Source organism: Oncorhynchus mykiss, chromosome 13, assembly GCF_013265735.2.
Source record: "Oncorhynchus mykiss isolate Arlee chromosome 13, USDA_OmykA_1.1, whole genome shotgun sequence".
In the NCBI taxonomy this organism is placed as follows: Eukaryota; Metazoa; Chordata; class Actinopteri; order Salmoniformes; family Salmonidae; genus Oncorhynchus; species Oncorhynchus mykiss.
The window spans coordinates 23973340-23996906 of NC_048577.1; the positions used below are offsets into that span (position 1 = coordinate 23973340).

General features: G+C 41.0%; 1 protein-coding gene and 1 long non-coding RNA gene across 4 annotated transcripts; one reads left to right on the top strand and one right to left on the bottom strand.

The window, feature by feature from the left end:
- Positions 1-3631: 3631 nt before the first annotated feature.
- LOC118938244 lies at positions 3632-9863 on the bottom strand. Its single transcript, XR_005035505.1, has 2 exons — positions 9324-9863; positions 3632-5655 (listed from the first exon to the last, which is right to left on the bottom strand). It is a non-coding gene; the product is annotated as an uncharacterized LOC118938244 (long non-coding RNA).
- Positions 9864-11419: 1556 nt separating this feature from the next.
- LOC110486008 (homeobox protein OTX1 B-like) lies at positions 11420-17093 on the top strand. Of its 3 annotated transcripts, none has more exons than XM_021557292.2 (4): positions 11420-11767; positions 13775-13950; positions 14465-14667; positions 15542-17093. In XM_021557292.2, the coding sequence occupies exons 2-4, from the start codon at positions 13854-13856 to the stop codon at positions 16331-16333; spliced, it is 1092 nt and encodes a 363-aa protein (XP_021412967.1). In that variant the 5' UTR covers positions 11420-11767; positions 13775-13853; the 3' UTR covers positions 16334-17093. The 3 variants fall into 3 exon arrangements, with proteins under 3 accessions (XP_021412967.1, XP_021412968.1, XP_036796559.1); XM_021557293.2 differs by having other exon boundaries at positions 11422-11767; positions 14516-14667; XM_036940664.1 differs by lacking the exon at positions 11420-11767 and having other exon boundaries at positions 12730-13950.
- Positions 17094-23567: the final 6474 nt, after the last annotated feature.

Here is a 23567-nt window from a genome sequence, read left to right on the forward strand (position 1 = left end):
TGCAGAAACTTTACCATGAACTTTACCAGGAACTGTCCCTAGATCTCCTAGATATATATTTTCATAAGGCATATATCTGGGGAAAGGTACAAAAAAATGTCTAATGTTGAAAGTTTCCAAGAACCTGGTGGTTACCACCATTGGGAGATTGAAAAAATATGGAATTTCCCAGACTCATCCTAAAGCTGGCCATCCAAGAAAACTGAGCAACAGGTCAATAAGGACCTTGATCAGAGAGGGGACCAATAACCCAATGACCACTCTGACAGAACTACAGAGTTCCTTGGCTGAGAAGGAAAAAGCTTCCAGAAGGATAAGCGTCTCTACAGCACTTTAGTGTAGTGGAGTGGGTCGAGTACCTTGTTGTACACATCATCAACGAACTATCATGGTCCAAACACACCAAGACAGTCGTGAAGAGGACACTACAAAATAATTTCCCCCTCAGGAGACTGAAAAGATTTGGCATGTATCCCCAGATCCTCAAAAAGTTATACAGCTGCACCATCGAGAGCTTCCTGACCGGTTGCATCACCACCTGGTATGGTATCTGACTTTAATGTGCTACAAAGAGTAGTGCATACGGTCCAGTACATCACTGGAGCCAAGCTTCCTGCCTTCCAAGACCTAAATAATAGGCAGTATCAGAGGAAAGCCCATAAACTCCAGTCACCCAAGTCATAGACTGTTTTCTCTGCTACTGCACAGCAAGCAGTACCGGAACGCCAAGTCTAGGACCAAAAGGCTCCTTAACAACTTCTACCCCCAAGCCATAAGATTGCTGAAAAATGTATCAAATGGCCACCGGACTATTTACATTGAACCCCCTCCCAGTTGTTGTGTACACTGCTGCTACTCACTGTTTATTATCTGTGGATAGTCACTTCATCCCTACCTACATGTACAAATAACCTCAACTAACCCCCGCACACTGACTCGGTACTGGTACCCCCTGTATATAGCCTCGTTATTGTTATGTTATTGTGTTACTTTTCATTATTTTTTACTTTTTGTTTATTTGGTAAATATTGTATTAACTCTTCTTGAACTGCACTGTTGGTTAAGGGCTTATAAGTAAGCATTTCACAGTAAGGTCTACACTTGTTGTATTCGGGGCATGTGACAAAGTTTGATTCGATTTGACTTTACCAATCTGGGTATTATGGCAGAGTGGCCAGACGGAAGCCACTCCTGAGGAAAAGGAACATGACAGCAATCATGGAGTTTGCAAGAAAGCATGTGAAAGACTGAGATCATAAGGCAAAAGATTATGTGGTCTGATGAGACAAAAATGTATCTCTTTGGCCAGAATGCAAAGCGCTATGTCTGGAGAAAACAAGGCACAGCTCATCTGCCATTTAACACCATCCCTATCGTGAAGCATGGGGGTGGCAGCATCATGCTATGGGGATGCTTTTCAGCAGCAGAGACTGGGAGACTGGTAAGGATAGAGGGAACAATGAATGGGGCCAAATACAGGCAAATCTTTGATGCGAACCTGCTTCAAAGTGCAAAAGACCTTAGACTGTGGCAAAGAGTTACTTTCCAACAGGACAATGACCCCAAGCATACATCCAAAGCAACACTGGAATGACTTCAGAACGAGAATGTGAAAGTTGTTGAATTGCCCAGCCAAAGCCCAGACTTGAATCCCATTTGAAAAACTGGAAAGACTTGAAGATTGCTGTTCACCACCGCTCCCCATCTAAGTTAACAGATTGACTCAGGGGTGTAAATTCTTATGTAAATGAGATATTTCTGTATTTCATTTTCAATACATTTGCAAAAAATCCCAAAACATGTTTTCACTTTCTCATTATAGGGTATTGTGTGTAGAAGAAAAATATATATATTTAATCAATTTTGAATTCAGGCTGTAACACAACAAAATGTGGAATAAGTCAAAGGGTATGAATATTTTCTGAAGGCACTGTATTTTCCCCCTTGGAATAGAAAAGCAGTGAGAAAATCAATAAGATTCCAGTTCCACAACAACAACAAAAAGCAGAGGCATCACGCAAAGTGGTTAAAGGAGCTTTCTTCTCTTCCCTGTTAAGAGAAAGTGTGATCAATTTCTCCTCTCGTCTATTACTATTGGTAATCCCTACCCAAATTGCCCCCCATTGCAGTTTGTGTATCAGCTATTTGCAGTGGATTAATGCGAGTCACTGGTGGCAAGTGTTCAAATCAATGTTTATTAATGGTTTCTTTAAGTGTTTAAAGATTAAGTAATTAACATATTGATGAACTTTTCCCAAGTTGCCCAGGGAGAAAAGAGCTTGTAGTGGAGAGGCTGAACTGAAGCCAGTTTCAACACTGAGGTGGAGAGTCAATGTTTAGTACTCTGGATTTGCGCAGTAGTTTCTGGGGCGTTTCTTTAAATAATGCTTGTGCCTGTAATATCATTATTGCTGACTTTGAATAATGTTATCATGCAGTAGTAAATGTAGCATCTGGGTTAGACTCCAGTCTTTGTGGATAATGTGTAGCTCTTAGACTACATATTTATCTATTTGTAAGAAAGTTACGTAGGGCTTTTGACCATCTTCCTGTTACGTCTTCCAATTTGTCTTATATCCCTGTTACGTTGAATCAACGTGACTTATGTACATTTTATACCAGGGACAATGTCTGCCCTCTCTACAATAGGGAGACGGGTACAGTCAGTCACTCCACGCAGATTGATTTTGCCATTCGACGACGACCCGCAACAACCCTTTGGCTCGCCATGGTAATTCCTTCTGATAAGGTACCCGATCCATAAGAAATCAATTGTAATTAGTTTGGGGGGGGGGGGGGGGGGGACTTGGCTTAGGGGACTCTGCGCTCTCTCTTGTTTTTTTCTCTTTCAGCGTACTTGTTTATTATTCTGCCGCCAGTCATCTGCACACCTGATATCAGTTCATCTCCTGATTATTAAGTGAGGATTATTGATGGAAGGGGGAACAGCTGTATTTAGTTCTGCACTCCTATCAAGGACATGAGGTTCTAGATCTATCTGTCCTCTGAATAGCTTTGCTTGGTTACTCAGTGCTGCTCCTGTCAGAACCACATTGTGTGTGTGTGTGTGTGTGTGTGCCCTGTGTGTGTGTGTGTGTGTGTGTGTGTGTGTGTGTGTGTGTGTGTGTGTGTGTGTGTGTGTGTGTGTGTGTGTGTGTGTGTGTGTGTGTGTGTGCGTGTGTGTGCGAGACCCCCTTGTTGGGACTGACGGATAGCTGTCAGACTGACAAACGTTAGCGTAGTCGAAGGGAGGTGAAGGTGAGACCGACTCTGCAAGGTGACAGCAAACCAACAGTGAGGTGTCGAAAGTTTGCCAATTGAAGTCATCAACGTACTACTAAGGCTACTATTCTCACTACGAGATATGAAGGAGTGTCTGAGTGGCGGGGTGGCGGAAGAGAATTCTACTTTTCAATTCACATTAACATCCCTGCCTTACCTTTCCTTGTGGCTGGCAACCCGACACTCTTGGTCCGCAGCTCAAATTGACTGTAAACATCCCAGTAGCCATAGCCAGTAAGCACAAACTATTCAAAAAAGGACAAACTTTTCTTCTAAAACATATTACACTATTGAATAGTGCAACCTGACCATATTACACTCTTGAATAACGCAACAATTCACTAGCATGTGTGTGTAGACAATTTAAGGGTTTATTTTCATGTCTGTAGGCTACACTCATTACGTTTGAGCTTCAAGACAGTAACACAGTTGCTATGACAGCGTGTCTTCATCAAGTAACGTTAGCCTATCAAGAATTTACGACGAGCCCTCTCATTCAAATGTAAAAGGACAGTAGGCCTACCGTACAGCATCACAACAGACCAGGCTTCATTTTTATCAAGACGATGCAAATCGTTACATGTGGTACAAGCAAATTGCGACTGAAAACTTGGTTTTATGTGAATTCACCCCAACAAGCTGTTTTATATGGAAGCCCGAAACCGCCACCCCAGAAATGTAATACGATTTCCCTTGTGATTTGTCAACGTGCACAATTAGTCTGTGCTTCAGTCTGATCAACTGTAGCCTACTGATAACAACCACAGCTGCAGGTAGCTAAGAGAAGCCTGTGCGCTCTGATCCCATCTGGGCCAGGGGAAACATAGCGTCATGTTTTTAATAGCTCAAGCTATTTACTTAGAGGCTATTTATTTGTGTTCTGAGAAAATGTGATCAAATGTGATCAAATGTGATCAAATGTGATCAAATGTGATCAAATGTAGTTTTTGTATTCACACTTCAGGGGGCTTGGCTGCCTTGGCCTTTTTAATCCAAAATGATTGACTGGAATGAATCAATCAACCCAATGGTGATGTCATAATGTATGAGTATCTTTTCAATTACAGACGCAAAGGTCTATACCCTGCAACCCTGCATACAGCGAACTCAGCCCTGTTTGTTTTCATGTTCGTTTTGGGCCAATTGTTGTTCTCTTTGTCTGTGTGAAGGGTTTTAATGTTTTCATCCTCCCTAGGGGCAGGAGTTTTCCCAGGGATTATTATTATTTATTTTTTTAAACCGTATGTTTAGAAAAGCTATGTGGTCCCATCATAGCCCGTATGAAACCCATTAAAAAAAAAAAAGTTTTTTTTTTACTGCTGATTTATAACAACGTCATATGCAACAACTAGGGTCCGGATGTTGGTTAGGTTAGCCTACTACCAGATTAGGAAAAACTCTAAGCCCCAGGAAAACAATCCCCCCCCCCCCTAACCACTCTGGGACCAGTGGTGCCACCTCTGAAATCATCACACAATGTTACAAAGGAAGAAGACAAAACATACTTGTATGATCTGCATTTGACATGTTTTTTGGTGGTAGGGATGGGCTTCCATAGTTTTACGTGGCTCAGTGCAGCCAGCAGCTACTGCAACAATTCCAGAACGTAACAGGCTATCGCTGCGATTTCAGGTAAAAACTCAATTAAAACAAGTCTAAAATATTATGAAAATGTCTATACATTTCAGCCGTTTCAAAAAACATTGCACCGCTAGTACCATTCATACTGTGGGCTCAACAAGACAATAGTGTTTACACAGGGGGGGGGAGGGGGGGCATCTGTCTGTCGAGATGCCCCCCCGGATGTAGCGGCTGAGACGTAGCAAGTATGCACGTTTTCATTTGAGTAATATGTGTAGCCGCCATATTGACCCTTCGCCTCAAAAAGGCGAAGTGGAGCTGTAGTGACTCCCTGCAACAAATGCACTGCTACCACACCTCACCCCCCTGGCTTTTGATTTCTCTAGCCATTTTTTCGAGGTTTTGGTTCACGCTCGGGGTCTCCGTATTTGAAAGTTGAAGCTCCTGCTCTTAAAGGGGAGATTCATGCACAGACTACTGCCTACTTTTGTAGTCCGTCTCGGGTTTTGTATGATACGTTTTTATTACATATATATATATATTTATTTTTATACATTCAAAATCAATATGTAATCCTGTGCAGGGGCTTATCCCCTGCACTAGGCCATTTGTGAGGCTCTTTGAGCTTTGTTACAGGTCTTCTGGCGGCTCTATGCCACAGATTGATTAGGTGCAGTGCCAGAATCCTATCAAATGGCCAGCTCTGATGATGGTGCACACTCTTTCAGGGCCTCTAGTTGACTGGAACTGGAGATAAGGCTGGATGGCAATTCCCTTCCCTCCTGCTGCACTCTGGGTAGAGAAAAAAAGAAGAAAAAAAAACAGTGTTAGTATATGTTGTAAGTAGGAAGTTGTTATTTGCTCCTGTGCTCCAATTGCACTTTTGTAGCTATTTTCAGTATTTGGAAATAATCGTGTGTTGCATAGTGCGTCTCTCCTTTGCCTACTTTCAAAGTCACTTTAACCCTCACAAATATGCACTAGTCTCTGATCTTGCCAGTTCTTTGTCAACCAAGTAACCCTGTGGTTAAAAGTGAATCCTTTTCAGCAGCTCATTGTATATCGATGAGGCAAATCCACTTCAACTCAAAAGTAGGCCATTCGAACGGCATTTGAATGACCAGAAAAGAGTATAAATAGATTGGGCTGGTAAGAACTCGACAGGTCATTTGTTACCACGGTTAACTCCTTCCTTGCCAGTGTGGCGTCATAAATGTGATTATCCTGTTTCCCAAATGATTTAGGCTTATCCGGCGAAAAGTAAAAAGCACTGAATTACGAGTTTGATTCCTAAAACCATCGTGATTGGCGTAAAAATGTGTCATTTTAGGTTTGGTAAACTAGCACCCCAAGTCTCTCTTCCCTCAAGCTGCTGAGAAATGCAGCGTCGCCTTCAGTATATTCTCCTCCTCTTTTTTTCTGTGCATAGGGAGGGTCACGGGGAACTGAACCTGTGCATTCTTGTGTGGCTTGCCAACGCTCACATGGTTACCACTGGTGCGCATTGTTAGGGATATCTGAATGAGCACTGGCCATGCAAGTTTTAACGTGATTGCCCGGGGGCAGTAGAGTGAAAGAGAGGAGGAACAGAGTGAGGGATACAGGGTGGGGGGAGCCTAATCCTAAAAGGATTGAAAGTTGCCTTACTCTTTGCTCAGGGTCCCCCCCCCCCCCCCCCCCCCCCCCTCACCCCCTCACTCACTCTGTTTTTGGGGGGATTGCGATGGGGGTGTATGTATGGTGTTTGGGTTGGTTGGGTGACTGTGGGCTGTGGGATCTTTAAGCCGGTGTCTGATTTCTCCCTCCTGCTCCTCATTTGTTCTGCCGTGTCTCTCATCATTCCTCCTCATTGTTTACCTTCCTAATGAGAGGGGCGGGAAGGCCCGGCCCTGTGACAGACAGCTACATGCTCCCCTCTGCTCTCTCCCTCTCTCTCTCTCTCTCTCTCTCTGCTCTCTACCTCTCTCTAGCTCTGCTCACTCTCTGTATCTCAGCCATATCTCTTTGCTCTCTCTCCCTCTCTGCTCCCCCCCCCTCTCTCTCTCTCTCTCTTCCTTTTCTGTCTCTCTCATTGTCCATGTATGAATATTTTTCACTGCTCTGTTCATGGCACGTCATGAATCATGACTTTCTTTCTAGTCCTGTTTATTCATGTGAGCTGTAAGTTGCAGTGTAGCCTAGTATTTGCACTAGTATTTGGAAATTGACGTCATGCCAATACTACAAATAGGGCCTATGAAAATGAAGTGAACGTGCATTTTTTAAGATGATAAATTGCACAATGTTCAATATATGAAGTCCATTTTAAGAGGTGTTAAAAATAGGTATGACATGTTGCACTCTCAATTCTTTATTGAAGCACTACTGTTTCACCAACACCAACTGTAGTAATGGTGTCTTCAAGACTTTCATTTAAATGTAAGTTATGTATGTCATATCAGGGACGTCATGCCCATTTATCCATTTGCGTGCAGAAAAAAATAGACGGTATTGTTTCTTTCACTCAAAAATATCACATTTGTCCGTCTTTTAAATAATATTAGGTGTACGAGGGCCTACTAACTGCTAGCCTGCAGACTGCCAGTCTGTTGAGTTTTGGTCATTCTCTAGGCTAGGTAATGATACAATGTTGTTGAATGCAGAAAGTGCTGGGCACCCTGGCTAAGTGACTATACCCTTGACTCCCCCATTAAGTGCCAGTGTGGGACAAAGAGAAACTGAGTGCCAGGGCAGTAGACAAGCCTTGCGTGATAAGTGCATGGTCCTCAAAATGCATATCCTTCTGACTGTGTTATGCAGATCACATTACATGAGAACCATTTGTTTTTGTTTTTATCAACCACCTACTGTATGGGAAAACTGTACTTCAACTGCCTTGGGGACAAATGTGGAATGCATATGATAGGCTACTGTTACCTTTGATTGTAGGCTAGCAGTTTTTTTTTGCAGGGACAGTGAGTAGGCTAGCTACCTGTCAACCCATCTGACCTCCCAGTGCCCTGTTGAAGGCTGGCGTGCCTAGGACTACATGATGCTCGTGTCTCCATTGTGAGGAGGACACCAGGTGATATTTCAGACTGGGAAACTAGCTCTATGTGAACCAGTACAGTACATGCCGTTTTCCACGTGTTTACATCATTACAGCACAGTATCAAGCAGCAGAGTATCACAACACATCACACTCCCTCACCCTATTGGTCATGTGATCTCTAAGCACTTGTGGAGCTATTGCATAGCCTAATAGGCCTGTTTCTTATGATTGATAATAAATCATGGAAGATGGTTAATGGAAAGGATGCAACAATTATCTATTAGTCAAACGAGTCAGTTGATGAGCAGAGAGATTAAAACTTAAACAGAAATGCATCACAAATACGTTTTAAAGTCTCCCGACTCCCTTTAATAATGATGTTATAGTCCTTGCTGTAAATATGACATAGCAATTGACTTTACTGTAAACAAGATTTTGTTTTGTTTATTTCACGTGGTTTCATAATTCCGCATGTTATTTGCGATAGTAATAAGTGTGCGATTTAATGATCTACTTTCACTTATGGTATAGGCCTACAATTTAGAGGATCAGACTAGGCTACTCTAAAACAAAATGCCTAACATCTTAATAACAATGCATTCATCGTTTTTATATTTCAAAAATAATACAATTTAGTTTGATATTGATATGCATTTGAAGCTGAACTGATATGGGATTGTTTTATGCATGATTAGGATTCCAGCAATGATTCATTTTCCTATGATTTTTTTTGCATCAAATGGTTTAAGTATTTACATAGCCTGGATTTATTTCCACTAATTCCTGAAATAGAGCCGAGATTTGAATTTCATGATCAGAATGTTCTTGTTTTAATCAGAAGATTATTCACATGGGTTACTATTTCACAACACAATTTCATCTATAATAATGTGTGGATGGAACGGAATGCAACAGCACCAGTCTTACTCATACGTATTATCATGTGAATATTATTATTCGAAAAAAACGTTTTGACTTCTGTGGTCGGATCTCATTCAGTTTCAGCTCCGTCAAAAGAAATGGCACGGCTCCATGTACGTCAACAATATAGTAATTTAATCTGCATGGGAGTTTTCATTGTAGTACAATGTAGTACATTGACTAATGTAGTGGAAATCTCTCAATTGAACGTTTTTACAGTCGTAGCCTATAGGCTACACCTCGGTGAAAGAATGTTTGAAATAGTTTAGAAAAAATATAGCCTATTTATAACTTGCCTATAGGCTATTTCGTTATGAATGGCATATGTTATTTATTGAAAACAATTCTCACCATTATTTTGACATTTGCCGTTAAACCTGCTGTTATAGAAATCTTTAAAATACAATATCGAGCCTCAAAACTAAAATTCCACATAATGTGCATGACAAACCATGATCATTTGATTACTGTCTCCATCCAGAGTTCCGCATTAAGGTGCGCACCTTACCTCTGTGTATTTCCACCATTGCGTAATGCTTCCCTTTTACGCGTGTGTCCAAAAAAGAAAAAAAGCCACTCAATCCTTGACACCGACTATAAACCCATAGATAAAGTTTTTTTCCGTTCAAATTGAAGTCCTGGTCTTTTTGCGGAGTGCTATAGCTGTAGCACACATGCCATAGATATCTGTCTGGGAGAACGGATAACCTCCCTGGGTATTGCAGATGTGCAAGCTTTGAAGTCTGTCGCTATTACCGCGCATGCAGGTGTTGATCATGGGTGAATTTTGCAAAGCTCCGTCCACAGCCACAGTTTTTTTTAATTTTTTTTTTACAAAAGTAGGGGGAGAGAATACCGACTCCGTGTGCTCATGCTTTCTGACAACTTGGGGGGATTTTATGCATCATCGTTTTAATAAGCACCGAAAACATACACGACCTTCTCCAATCCTGCCAGCTAAAGAGACAAACCTACACCCCCCACCCCTTGAGTGGCCCTGATCCCTGGTTTTACGGGCTTAGCATTAAGAACATTTTACTGCAATTTGGGATTAGGTCCAATACTCTTTTAACAATGGCATTTTGCTATTTGATATCTTGATACTTGTGTGCGATCGATCACATTGGCTTTGACAGGTCTAGGCCTATATGTTGGGCGCTTGAGTCATACAATAGTTGGAGCAAACGTGTGAGATTTAGCCGAGAAATATCGCTTTTGTATTTTTCTCTGGCCATTGTAATATGCATTGGGCCTGTGTGGCCCTGACAAAAACGTAATTGACTTGCCTATTGGAATTTACCTTGAATTAATAATATTAGCCTTATTTCGTTCATAGCCAAAGCCTACCACATAAAATGCCACCTGTGATTTTGTGTGAATAAATGTAAAGTGTAAAGTGCAAACCTGTTGTCATTCGAAACGCTCTTTGATTGTCCTCCAACCATAAACAGTTTGTATTTAAGCGCTGTTACATCCTTGGTTCGATTACGCCATTCTAAAGATCAAAAGAGGATGTTAAAAATGCCTTCGTTTGATATCACATTTAGTTCACTTATGTTCATGACAGTCTTTTGATTATTTGCTCGTGATTTATTATATTGCAGCTCCGGCTACAATTAGAGTTAATTTTAATAGGAGCTCGACAAAGCACCAGCCAAGGCTGTTGCAGTGGAGACAGACGCCTCATGGACGGTCTCAACAATTAATCCCGAATATAAATATAACTTGTATTTTCCATTCTTTATGCACATTTATATATTGAAAAATTTTTTTTTAAATGTTTTTATTTTAGGTTATAGCATATAGAATAGTCGATTCCACCTCCAGTTTAATTCATATAAAACTTTATTTGAGAGGAGACCCTCGTTTGGATGAACTGCACTATTATTCTGAAATGGAAATCCAAGTGAGGATTATCTCATTCATTAATATTCATGAAAATATATTACACGGTTAAATCAGAGCCTCTTTACCACTTTTGGAAAGTATTCCGCTGCTATGGAAAAAAATGCTCCAATTTGTATAAACGATGGTGTTGTTCACAAACAATTACAGCCAAAACGAGAAAGACGCACACACAGGGTCCAAAATGCATTACTACCGAGGGCAGGCTGGTTTTCTTGTTATTTTAATCAATCACATAGGCTACAATAAAGCTATAATACGTTTTAAGATATTACATTTTGTTTTAGGTAATCTAATTTAGTTACTATGTTCGCATTTTTTCATGTAGGCCTTGTTCCCAACTCACTTTACATCATCCCTTTTGATGGGAAAATTGTTAATTCATAGGTTTGTTTTTTTAGGTTCATAGGTTTGCCTACACTTTGCTTTTATGCAAACGCAAAATATACTAGATGCAAATTAAATTAAGAACGACGTGGGCCTACATCTAAGTAGAGCATTCAATGTAATGTCGTTTTTTATTCAGTATAACTTTTTCCAATTGTGGGCTCTCACGTGGTATAGATTTATTTAACAATTTGAAGGGGAGGGGTTTTCTTAACAACCCTCGCAATTGACTGGTTACCGCTGATGCCTGTAAGGCCCACGGGCGCTTGGATTGGACGAAGTGGGCGGTTCTGCATGTGTCTTTCGTTCATAGAAGGGCAGGGTAGGCAGAAGGTGATCAATCTCCATCCGTCAACATTGGCAATCACCTTACCACTGTGCAAGACGCACAAGACAATGCGATTGATTTGATTTTTATAATATTTTTTCCAATTGTGAAATTTACCTCTGACGCACCGCTGGGGTTCGGATCGGAAAAACAGCGTTGGTTGACGTAAACTCCTTATTTGCAGTTTGCGTATTTCTCCTCCTCTCCTACAACCTTCTTACGGTTGTCTCGCTTTCAAGAACATTTTCTCCATGTGGATATTTTTGATGTACCGGATCTTCTTGATTTGACTACAAATAAAGCAAATAAGGAAACAGGATCCCAAACGCAAGGTGAGTGGTAAATGCAAAGTTTTCGTTGTCTTCTATAGGCCTATGTAGTCCGTTTAGGCTACTTCCTTCTGTGTTATTCGTCCTTTTGATGAAATTATTTATACAATTGAGCCTACTGTAAGCTATTCGCATTCTTCGAAAACGATATATTTGTATTTGATAAGACTACGAAGTTTGCATTTGGGTGCAATTTGCGTTGGCTGCCGTTGTGCGCTCATTGATAATGGTCATTGTAAATGGTCCTTGTAAACAATCACGCTCGTCAGGGGAAGCTATTAATAATTACCTGACAGTAAACTCCCCACTGGAAATGTAGTTTTTATGGTCAATTAATATTCTAAATGCTACTTCTGGTTTGGTTGTGCACTTATTATCTGAATGGAAAAACTCTGAGGCCTGACAAGACAAATGTAATGTATATCTTTGAGATGTTGTTAATTTATTTTGTTCGTAAGACCTTTTCTCATAATGGTTTCCCTGGAGCTCTCATCTGAATCGCAATAGAGTTCATTTGCACAGAGTTTTTCGCCATTTACATTTGCTTAAACTCCTTCCTGCGGTTATGGAAATAGAGTGAAGTATTTACGCCTCAATACAAATCCATCAGCTGGTCCGTGCCCACAGCATGGACCCAAGTAGGTCTATTTAGGGACCAAAGACATTGTAGCCAGTCAATGAAGTAAAAAAAAAAAATAATAAACGATTTATTTCAACCTTTACATTAAGGCACCCCCGTCCAATTACTGAAATGCATCTACATATGATATCATATATGCCATCAGGCCCGTTGGTTTGATTTCAAATTTGTATTTGAATATTTTTCTAACTTGATACGCTTGGAGCATATTTCAATCGGACAGATATTCTTATTATCAGGATATAACCATGTTATAACAATGAAAACAACTATTAAAATGCAGAATTAGTGTTATTTTTGTATGTATATATATATATATATATATATATAAAATAATCTAATATTAAAAACAAGAAATTTGTCTGCTGAAAGAGAATGTTCCATTAAAGGCAATCCTGTGGAACACACTCCAGAAGATCTGGATATTATATAGGCCTAGAATATGTATTTGTAAAATATAATGTCATGCAATATTTTGACAAACAGCCGACTCCATTTTCGTTTCAACATTAAACTTTGGTCCATTTGTTATTTTACGCAGGGCCTGTTATAGCCTATAGGCCTAGACAAACTACGTATGAAATAGTCTAATAAATTGGGCTGATTTTGCCATAACATGGCCTACATTAACAGTGAAATGGATTATACGGCTGTTTATGTGAAGCTTGTGCGTGTACTTGTATTTTATGCAGGCTGTTATGACACTTTACATATTTGTGTGCCCAATTATCTGGATCCAAATGCATGCTTTATTTTATTGATCAAAGTCATTAATCTTATCTTGCAGGCCTCTCCATGCACCGAAAATGTGCGTAATGGGGAATGTACTGTTTTTAACGGTGGATGCATTGATCAAAACAAGGACAAGAGGTTGCCCATAAGAAGTCATGCGTCAAAAGGAATTAATACACGACTGGCGACAGATTTCATCCGTAATTATTTCTTTACTGTAGTGATGGATGACTGCAACCTGAGTTTATAATTGGATATCGTTTAGCCACGTTAACGCGTCATGTCATACTTTGTTGGAAACCTTTGTAAACGGCTAATCTTTGGATTTTTGGAGAGGGAATCGGCTTTTTGATTCACTTTTTTTGATACGACTCGCGTAAAAGTTGGAAGTCTCAATCAAAAAGTCCTATAGGCAACTCGAATATAGCAACGTTTTGAAATTGGAAATATAAATTGGCTTTGATATTGTTTCAGTCTATTTCCAATTGAATTAACCATAATTTAAATATAAGGCCATTTCAATTATTATAATCAAATGTAGTTTGCTGAATTGCTCTTTGTAGGCTACTAAATATAAATAAGTAACCAACATAAATATATATTTTCACATTCTACTCACAATGAGTTTTCCATTGCAGGATTTCATCAAGGGACTGCAACGTCGGGGGAAACGAACATTTCCGCACGGACTTTGGTTTCCCCGTGTCCGTTTCTAGCATGATGTCATACCTCAAACAGGCCCCGTACGGCATGAACGGAATGGGGCTCAGCGGTACGGCCATGGACCTACTGCACCCATCAGTGGGGTATCCAGGTAAAACGCCCCCCTAACACTTCACACTAACTGTGCCAAATCCGAATCACCTGTGAAGATATATTGGACAGTTATCTGTTGCTCATCATGAACAAATATAGGACCAGTTGGCACACACTGCTCTCCCCGCAATACATTCCATGTGCATCTGGAGAATGACACTCCCAATATGCACGGAAAAGCATAATTAAGTTATTGTCAGTCTATAGGATGGTATGATTTAATAACAAGACTATTTTCCGTTTCCACATGTTACGTGACTAAGTAACTTTAGACCTAGTGTGATTACGGTGAAGGTCTATTGTAGTGCAGAAGATTCTGTGATTTAAAACGGTTAAATATATATATATATATCATTCGTAGGTTAATTTCGTTTTGAAGAAACACTTGACTTTGATTTTGAAGCTAGCTACTTCGGAAATATATGACCATTTTGAGATGGAAGCTTTGAATACTTATATTGAACCTCGTTTGTTTTGATGAACAATGTTTTTTCATTTCGTTTTATTATCAGATCGAAATGGCTTCGAAGAGTTTCCATTGACAGGTTTCTATTCCATTTCAGCGCATCCGAGGAAACAGCGGAGAGAGAGGACAACTTTTACTCGCACTCAGCTGGACATTCTGGAGTCCCTTTTCGGCAAGACGCGCTACCCAGACATTTTCATGCGGGAAGAAGTCGCACTGAAAATCAATTTGCCTGAGTCTAGAGTCCAGGTTTGTGCAGAATTGCAATTATATAGTTACTGCTGTACTGTAGCCTACTATTGTTTGTGTGAACTTGTTTGCCATTTGTGGGAACTTGCCGAACTTGCAGTGCAAAACTGCAACGACCTGGACAGGGCCTATTACTGCACATTTCAATCAAAACGTTACCTTTTATTTTGGATTTGAATGAGTTTCAACACAGTTAAGTATTTATTTGGGCTAAGTGTTATGTATCCTACACTGCAATTCAGCTTTTAGCTGCAATTGCATACTACAGGAATAAACAATATGCATAATCTGTTATCATAACTGGTTCTGATAGTTCAACAAATACATACAATTCCATGTTTTCAAATATCATTTATGTTCAGCTCTCACATAAGGGCCACCTTTAGAAGTTATGAGCCCCCTTTTGAAATGGGCGTGACACGCCTTTATGTAACCAGCTTTTGTACCCCTCTCACAGGCTTACTGCAATTATGGCAGCTTCCTCTCGAGTTTCACAGATTTAGCTGAGAAATGTGCACAGTATGCAGGGTAGGCAGCCAAGCCTGTGCAGAGGTAGCCTGCAAATCGAACACTAACTGCACAACGGTTTCGTGTCATTTCCAAGTGTTTGTGATGCCTAAAATGGGAGAGGAGAATCAGTGAATAAAGAATAAGGGTGCTTTGTTGACCTACAAGAAGATATTAACGATTGGTTGATAAAGTTGATATTAGTTATGCCTTTGCGATTGTACAAATTGTACAAATGACAAAGCATTCAATATTCTCAAATGGAAATAGATTTTCAGTTTGTTGCAATCAATCAATGTTTTGCAAATTTGTTTGGGTGGATGACATACAGCATTTTAAAGTCGACCCCTTGCCTCTTGTTGTGCAGGTATGGTTCAAGAACAGGAGAGCCAAGTGCCGTCAGCAGGCCCAGAGTGGAAACAATGCTAAAGTCCGGCCGGCCAAGAAGAAGTCCTCTCCAACCAGGGAGAGCACAGGCTCAGAGAGCAGTGGTCAGTTCACCCCTCCGGTAGTGACCAGCACCGGCTCCTCTTCCTCTTCCTCTGCCTCGTCCGGTGGCTCTCATCCCTCCGGCCATGGAGGCCAAGGCCTGAGCAGCACTTCTACCTCCGTCACCGCCCCAGTGTCCTCCATCTGGAGCCCTGCGCCCATCTCCCCGGCCCCCGCACCACCCCCTGTCCCCGACCCCACTCCCCCCACCAGTGCCTCCTGCATGCAGAGGTCTGTGTCAGGTACTGGAGGCACGTCCTCCTACCCGGTGTCCTACAGCCAGACAGCAGCGGCCTATGGGCAGGGCTACCCCGCCCCAGCGTCAACGGGCTCCTACTTCGGAGGGGTGGAATGCAGCTCGTACCTGGCCCCTATGCACTCTCACCACCACCCCCACCATCCGCACCAGCTCAGCCCCATGACGGGCTCCTCTATGTCTGGCCATCCACACCACCACATAGGGCAGACCTCAGGGCACCACCACCATCACCACCCCCACCACCACCAGGCCTACAGCGGGGCCGGCCTGGCCTTCAACTCCTCAGACTGTCTGGATTACAAAGAACAAACGGCCGCGGCCGCAGCCTCTTCATGGAAACTCAACTTCAACACCACCGACTGCTTGGACTACAAAGACCAGGCTTCCTCCTGGCGTTTCCAAGTCTTGTGACTTTTTTTTTTACTCCTTTCAAATAAGTATTTTTGTTTCGTTTTTTTTTGTTGAAGAGCTTTTTTCTTCAAAGCATTAAGAAGTTAACTAATAGTAGAGACAATTATCAAGCCTTTTTTAAGTTAATGTTTGGAAAAATCAAGTAACTCACAGATGAAAAAGCCTGTAAGGGTGGCATCTTCTTTGACCATTTCATGAATCAACTTTAGAACACGCTTGAATTGGACCCCCTCACCCGTACTTTGGAACATCAAGGAATATTTTTCTACACGTGAACTCTGAAAATTGCCCTCCAACAAGTTCAAAGTATGTAGTTTATCCCTTTGAATTAGAATTGTTTTTTTCAGGATGGAGCAAGAGCTCTGTGTTATGGATTTTCCATAAATATTCCCAAGAACGACCAATTGAGGGCAAACCTTTTGTCACAAAATGTGTTTTATGGAAAAATATGATATTTTATGCTCATGTATTTGATATAGGCCTACCCATTAGAGACCATTTACATTGAGAAATTAAGATGCTGCTATTGTTTTCAGTTTGCTGATATTCAAATTTATGTTAATTCCAACTTGAATATTGTTCATTGTCCGGACTGTAGTGTTGTATTTTGGAAGTTTATTTGCAGCACTTGTTTATAAGGTAAACTATTTTGCTATTGTTCTTTACGAAGAAAATGTGAATTAGACACGCAATGTCAGTATTCCAATGAAATAAAAAATGTACATTCGTGTCTTTATAATAAAGATTCGTTAAAAACATGGTTGGTTTTTCCAATATAAAGAGTGTTCTTATCTGAATTGTAATGGTGCCTAGTAGTGCTTTTTTTGGCAGGTTTAGATTACATTAATTTAAATACTTAGACGGGCCTCAGAACTGTATAACCAAAGAATGAACATATTTTAAAAGTAGTATATTGTAAACAAATTGAATTTTAAATTTTTAATTCAAAGGCTAATAATGGACTTGGCCTAAAGATGGTTTAATTTCTTTATCCATGTGCCACTTTACTGAGCAGGGCTCTGTTTTTTGCGCAATCGTGTGACATGCCTGGATTTGAACATGTATTTAAAAAACTTTCATCAAACTATCCTCTTTTCATGTCAGATATTTCAGCACCATCCTTAGACAATTGCTTTCATTTTGGGTGTGTTTCTTGTTTCTGCATAACGCTTAAAACACAGGAAAACATCTTGCTATGTCATATGATTACGCAAAAACACAGGGCCCTAATTATGATTTATTTTCATTATCCCTTTGAGAGAAGTTGTCATTTTTAATATGAATGTTGATGAGACTAAATAGCGCAACACATTTTATGATGAACACACATTTTTTGACCTCCTGTTCAACCCGTCTCTATTCATGTCAAATCGAAGACAGACGGGTCTATTATTTTTGACTGAACATTCGGTGGAAACAAAATAAAACAGCAAAAATCTTGTCTTTAGATTATCGCATTTTAAAATAGGCCTACTGCATTGATATAGGTTATTCATTAACAAGTTTGTCTTTTTAAATAGAAGTTGCGGCCTAAAATGGGAATGAAATGGGCCTAAGAAGGACAATTGCAATAGGCTATCGGTTCCTATAATTTGTGTTACATAAAGTTACATATTTGTAGTGATCCTTCGTCACAAAATGCATAATAACTTTCAGGTTTTGCGTTTATTTGTTTTGGGGAGTGGAAATGTGGTGTTTTTACCCAAGAGATTTGTAATTATAATCCACATTAAGATGCCAACTCCATCATGCATCCTCAAATGTATTCGATGTTAACACCCAAAATTATGTTCATGTTTATTTTGGGCTCTGTGATTTAATTTGAAGGGCTGTCAAACGTGTGTGTTTTTGGTTTCACTATCCTTGTTTGGACCGGAAGTCCTCACAAGGATAGTAAAACAAGGAAAATTCAGACAAGTGGGGACCTAAAAAAAATAGGTTTAGGGGTTAAGGGATTGGAGTTAAGGTTAGGGTTAGGTAAATAGGTTAGGTAAAAAAAAGAAAATAGGATTTTGAATGGGAATCAATTGTTTAGTCCCCACAAGGATAGTAAAACAAGTGTGTGTGTGTGTGTGGTGGTGGTGGTAGTGGTGGTGGTGGTGGTGGTGGTGGTGGTGGGGGGGGGGGGGGGCAAAACTACAAATGTGTATATATGTAAAACTATGTGGTGAAAATTGTAATATTCCTATACTTAGAAATCACAAGCGTCTTTGCATTTCCACGACCACAATCCCTCCAGTGGCCACCAGCTCAATGAATAAACTTCACAGAGGTTCAATCAAAACAAATTCAGATTAGCAAACATGTATCCTGGCATGCTGAGCATTTTTCTTTGCATGTTGACAGTAATATATAATGTTGTTGATCCAAGACACAAAAAGAGGACAAATCACGATTTTAATTAACAGAAATCCCTGCTCTTGTGCTGTTCCACACCACAGTCGACCAGCTGGACAAACAGGTTTGGGCAAACATGGCGCCCAGGAGAAGTAGCCGACATGACGTGTGTTTGCCTGGCTGTCTCCCGCTGGGCAGTGCCAGTATGCCGCCACCAACCCCCCCCCCCCCCCCCCCCCCCCCATGCAAACAGGCCTGAATTTACTACATTTGCATCCAACAAGGAATAACTCATCTCCAGGCCATGTTCAAGGAATCATGGCAGTTCATTTTGCTGAGCCGTCCCAAACACCTGTTCTGATGTCCCATCACGACAGCAACCAACTGCTCCTATGGCAGTGCTGTTCAGATGTGGAAACTTTGACAACAGTGTGGGGACAGCGCTCTGTATTGTCGTTATTGACAAATGGCATTGTCCTACTAGCATCACGTCGTCCTGTTAGATTATCACCGTTTGATGAACAGCATCATTTGCTTTGATGGCATACTAAAAAGTCAAACATTTATAATACTTAACTGCTTATGATTAGAATTGAAGTCACCATATAATCTCTGACTATGCTGACCGCCATGGCCTGGGGAATCTACAGGTGGAGATACATCCAGATGTGGATAGACTTACAATCAATCTACATTTTTAATACATATCAAGTGGCCTATCATTTCACACAACCAAAAACAACTACTGTGGGCTCCATGATTAGTGCCACCCCTGACCGGCAATGCACAAACAATACTTAAAAAAAAATATAAACAATATAATTATAGAGATGAACTCAAAATACCAACATGTGAGAAATACTGTACTTGATTAATGTTTCAATGGAACCAACCAAAACCATACAATTATTTAATACAAAATACATTTAACCAAATCAAGGTTTCATAATTATTGGCACTCCTCATTTAGTACTTAGTGCAACCACCTCTGGCAAGGATAACAGCATAGAGTCTTGTCCTGTAATGTTTGACAAGGTTCAGGAACACATTTGGAGGGATTTTGGACATGCATTCCTCTATGCAGATCCTTTCAAGATCCTTCACATTCTTGGGTTTGCGCTTATCAACTGCCCTCTTCCACTCAGCCCACAGGTTTTCCATTGGATTGAGGTACGGCGACTGAGATGGCCATGGCAAAACATTGATTTTGTTGTCACAGAACCATTTCTGTGTGGATCTAAGAGGTATGTTTCGGGTCACTGTCTTGTTGGAAAGTTCACCTACGGCCAAGTCCCAGCCTTCTGGCAGAGGCAACCAGATTGTCAGCAAAAATTGCCGGATATTTGGTGGAATTCATTATGCCATCAATCGTAACCAGTACCCCCTGGACCTCTGGAATTAAAGTATTTTTGAAACCTGGTGATCCCAAGACGCCACCAAGGCCTGCAATTATTTCACAGTGATTCTTGGGGATTTTGTTGCTTCTCTCACCATCCTCCTCCCTATTCTGGGGCGCAAAATGCATTTGCGTCCTCTACCCGGGAGGTTTTCAACTGTTCCATATCTTATGAATTTTGAAATAATTGCCCTGACAGTGCTCAGTGGTATATTCAATCGTTTGTGGATCTTGTAGTCATTACCGGGTTTATGAAGGACTACGACCATCTGTCTCTTTTGAACTGCCAGTTCTTTTCTTTTCTTCATGGTGTTGGATGACAAAGGGATATTGCATGCGTGTTACCTCATTTTATACCCTAGTGAAACAGGAACGGATGTAAATGGCTCAATATAGTTCCTTAAGACTTATATAAACTTAAATGCAAGTGGAATTTAATTCCTGGTTTAATTTTGGCAGATGTTATTTGCAATAATCTTTAAGCGTGCCATTAATTATGAAACCTTCATTTGGAGGACAGTTATTTTTATTTGAATCACTAAATGATTGGTGGGTTCCATTTAAACATTAATAAAGTACAGTATTTCTCACGTGTTGGTATTTTGAGTTTATCTCTATAATTATATTGTTTATATTTGGAGCCCACTGTAAGTACAGAAAGCGGTTATAAACTTGGATCAATCTAGTTGACATTGCTTTAAAGGGGATATCCTCATCCTCACCCCGTCCTTACCCTCAGTAACCCCTCAAGTAGACACTCTTGAGTCCTATCTCAACTAGAACCAGGTGACACTCTGACCTTGGCGGCCTTAGTCAACCTCGGCCTAAATAATTCACAGAGGATGTGGCAGCCGACAGCGAACGGAGCTACGTTTTTGATTGCCTTGGAACCTGCCGGTGACCTGGGTGCTCGTAGACGAGGCGTCTGTCCACCAGCTGAACCGCGACAGTCGTCTAAAGTTTGCTTGTGGAGGGCCGGCTGAGTTGGAAGGAAGGGAGATCCTCAGAGAGATGGCTGGATACAGGCCCGTCCAGGGATCAAATAGTATTTGAAATCTTTCAACATCTTCCAAATACTTTGAGCGTTTACTTGAACCTGCCTGGAGTCCCAGATGGGCGAGGTTTGAGGTTCTGGAATATTCCATTGTGTCCTTTGTGCCAGACAAGCTCAAGCTCAAGCACAGCTCAAGTATTTGAGTGATTTGAACCCATGTCTGATACATGCTGTCGTAATTACCATCAGGCGCAGTACAGGAGGCTCCATTCATGCCATCTGATTATGGGCCTCTAAACAACAGCTATACTCAAAGCCATAATCAAATCTATGAATGACTATATGAATCAAATATATGAGTGAATCTCTGTCTGATAGACGAAACAGTTATACCTCAATGTTTTCCAATCTGATTTGACTTGCTCCTCCCTTGGCTACAGAAAATTGGCAGCGTGTTATTGTAATTATAATGTAACTAGGTAGGAGAGAAGGTTCAGAAGGAGTTGTGTTGAAATGCATTGAATTGTCTTCGGAGAATTAGATTTAAGTGATGAGGTTCGTCGTGTAACGCACACACCACGCAAACGCTATTTAACCATTTTATTTGCTTTCTCTCAACCACCTTGTCAAACCTCCGTCATACCCTAAGGCTGACGAACCTCTAAAAGATCCTCCAACACACGCTTAACATGTTTACCTAGGAGAAAATACAAAATGGAGGGCTCCTCTCCATCCGACTACATCTTCCTCAGTCACAACCCTGTGAAACACCAACAAACGAAACAACACAACAGCAGTGCTTCGGTCATGAACGAAACACCACAGAGGGGGGGGGGGGGGGGGAGCCAAATCATGGCTTCTGATATAGTGCACTTTGCCACTTCCATCATATCCTTGTGTATATTTTCATGTGAAAATCCCCTTAGCATGCCGGGTAAATAGATTACGATATAGTGGGGGGATTAAGGATCGCCGTGCGCCGCTGTCTCGCTAATCCCAGGCGCAGACTGTCAACAGCTTCTGACATGTCCGGGACGGGACTCCTTCTTCTCACACAAAATGGCTCCTTCCTCCGCTACTTAAAAATCAAATCTAGGGCCTTCCCGTCATGAATATTCCCGCACTCGTTATTCTATCACGAGGAGCCGAGGACAGTCCACGAATTGAAACAACTCCTCGCTTGTAGTAACTTTGTTGACATGGAAGTACAAGTTCGGCACACTCAAATGTAGTGTGTATGAGATGCTACGGTTTTCACGTAAACATCCTTCATACATACCGCTGTATTTCAGCTCAAATGCAGTGCATTTCAATATATAGAGCAAGAGTTCAATGTCTCCGAACAAAAACACAGTGTGTATCATGAAGGATACCCTGGCATGGAAGCCCTACTACCAAGTGCCTCTTCCAGCGGAGTATCTATGAGCTAAAGCAGGGCCTCTCCTTGAAACAAACAGTGATGGAGAACCTTTGTCAGGCCATGCCTAAGCCTAATCTAATGATTCAGATGACTGGGGGCTGTACTTAGTGGGATAGCCAGTGGCTCGGTTCAAACAAACCCATACGGGTGGAAGTTTCCCAAGGATAAAAACAAACAAAACAAAAAAAAACGTTTTCAATACTAGGGCCTTAAAGGCAACCCCCATTAACTTCAGTCTTGGAGTGCCAGGAGGAATACGAGAGCTGGACATTTTGCTGAGCTTTGATTGAAGTCAGGTTTAAAGGGACTAATTCATTACACTTACACCCAAAAATAGCTCTTTACTGGTGTTGTACTTGGGGCCTCGATCATGTTAACTTGGTCACCAAATAGCCCCAAAGAAAACATAATTTCCCCATATCAAATTTCTGACCATGTTTAACGTTTTAATAAAAAATAATTTAAAAAAATCCCTTCCGCCACTTCATACAAACGTACTTACAGAACATTTTATTTTGGACATTTTCGGGACTCCCTTTAACCGGGTTTCGATAACTTGGGCTCAGAGTGTTGACGTTACACCCCGTTGAAGCTCCTGATAAAATGGGAGTCTTCATTGTTTGTGTAAGTGTATGTTTTTCTCTGAACCATTACACATGGAGTACATTAACCAGTGGCAGTGCCTCACGCTTGTTCACCAGACTTTGCGTTGATTTGATTTTCACCAAGTGACTCATTTCCCCTTCCTGGAATATCAATGTGCTGTGTGTACAGTGTGCTCTGGAGTGGGCCTTACACAATTGTCTTACACTTACACAAATGAGAGAGAAAGAACGCTCCCATCTTTCTCACAAAGGAATCATTTCAGGTTTTTTTTTTTGTGGCAAAAAAAGGAGGACATGAGTGAGATCTTTGAAAGGAAGTAACAGTTGGGCCCTCTGGAGTCATGTGACATCACTCAGTCGGCCTAGGTGTAAAATGAAGCCTAGCCCTGTGACTCCTAATGGATCAATTTACAACTGTGTTACGACTTGCCATAATTGACACTGTGTTTCAACAGTCATTTACAATATTACAGTGAATTGTA

Coding starts and splice junctions, on each gene's coding strand:
- LOC110486008 (XM_021557292.2), top strand. CDS start 13,854: ATGATGTCATACCTCAAACAGGCCCCGTACGGCATGAACGGAATGGGG. Junction 13,951..14,464: donor CCCATCAGTGGGGTATCCAG/GTAAAACGCCCC, acceptor TTTTATTATCAG/ATCGAAATGGCTTCGAAGAG. Junction 14,668..15,541: donor TGCCTGAGTCTAGAGTCCAG/GTTTGTGCAGAA, acceptor CTTGTTGTGCAG/GTATGGTTCAAGAACAGGAG.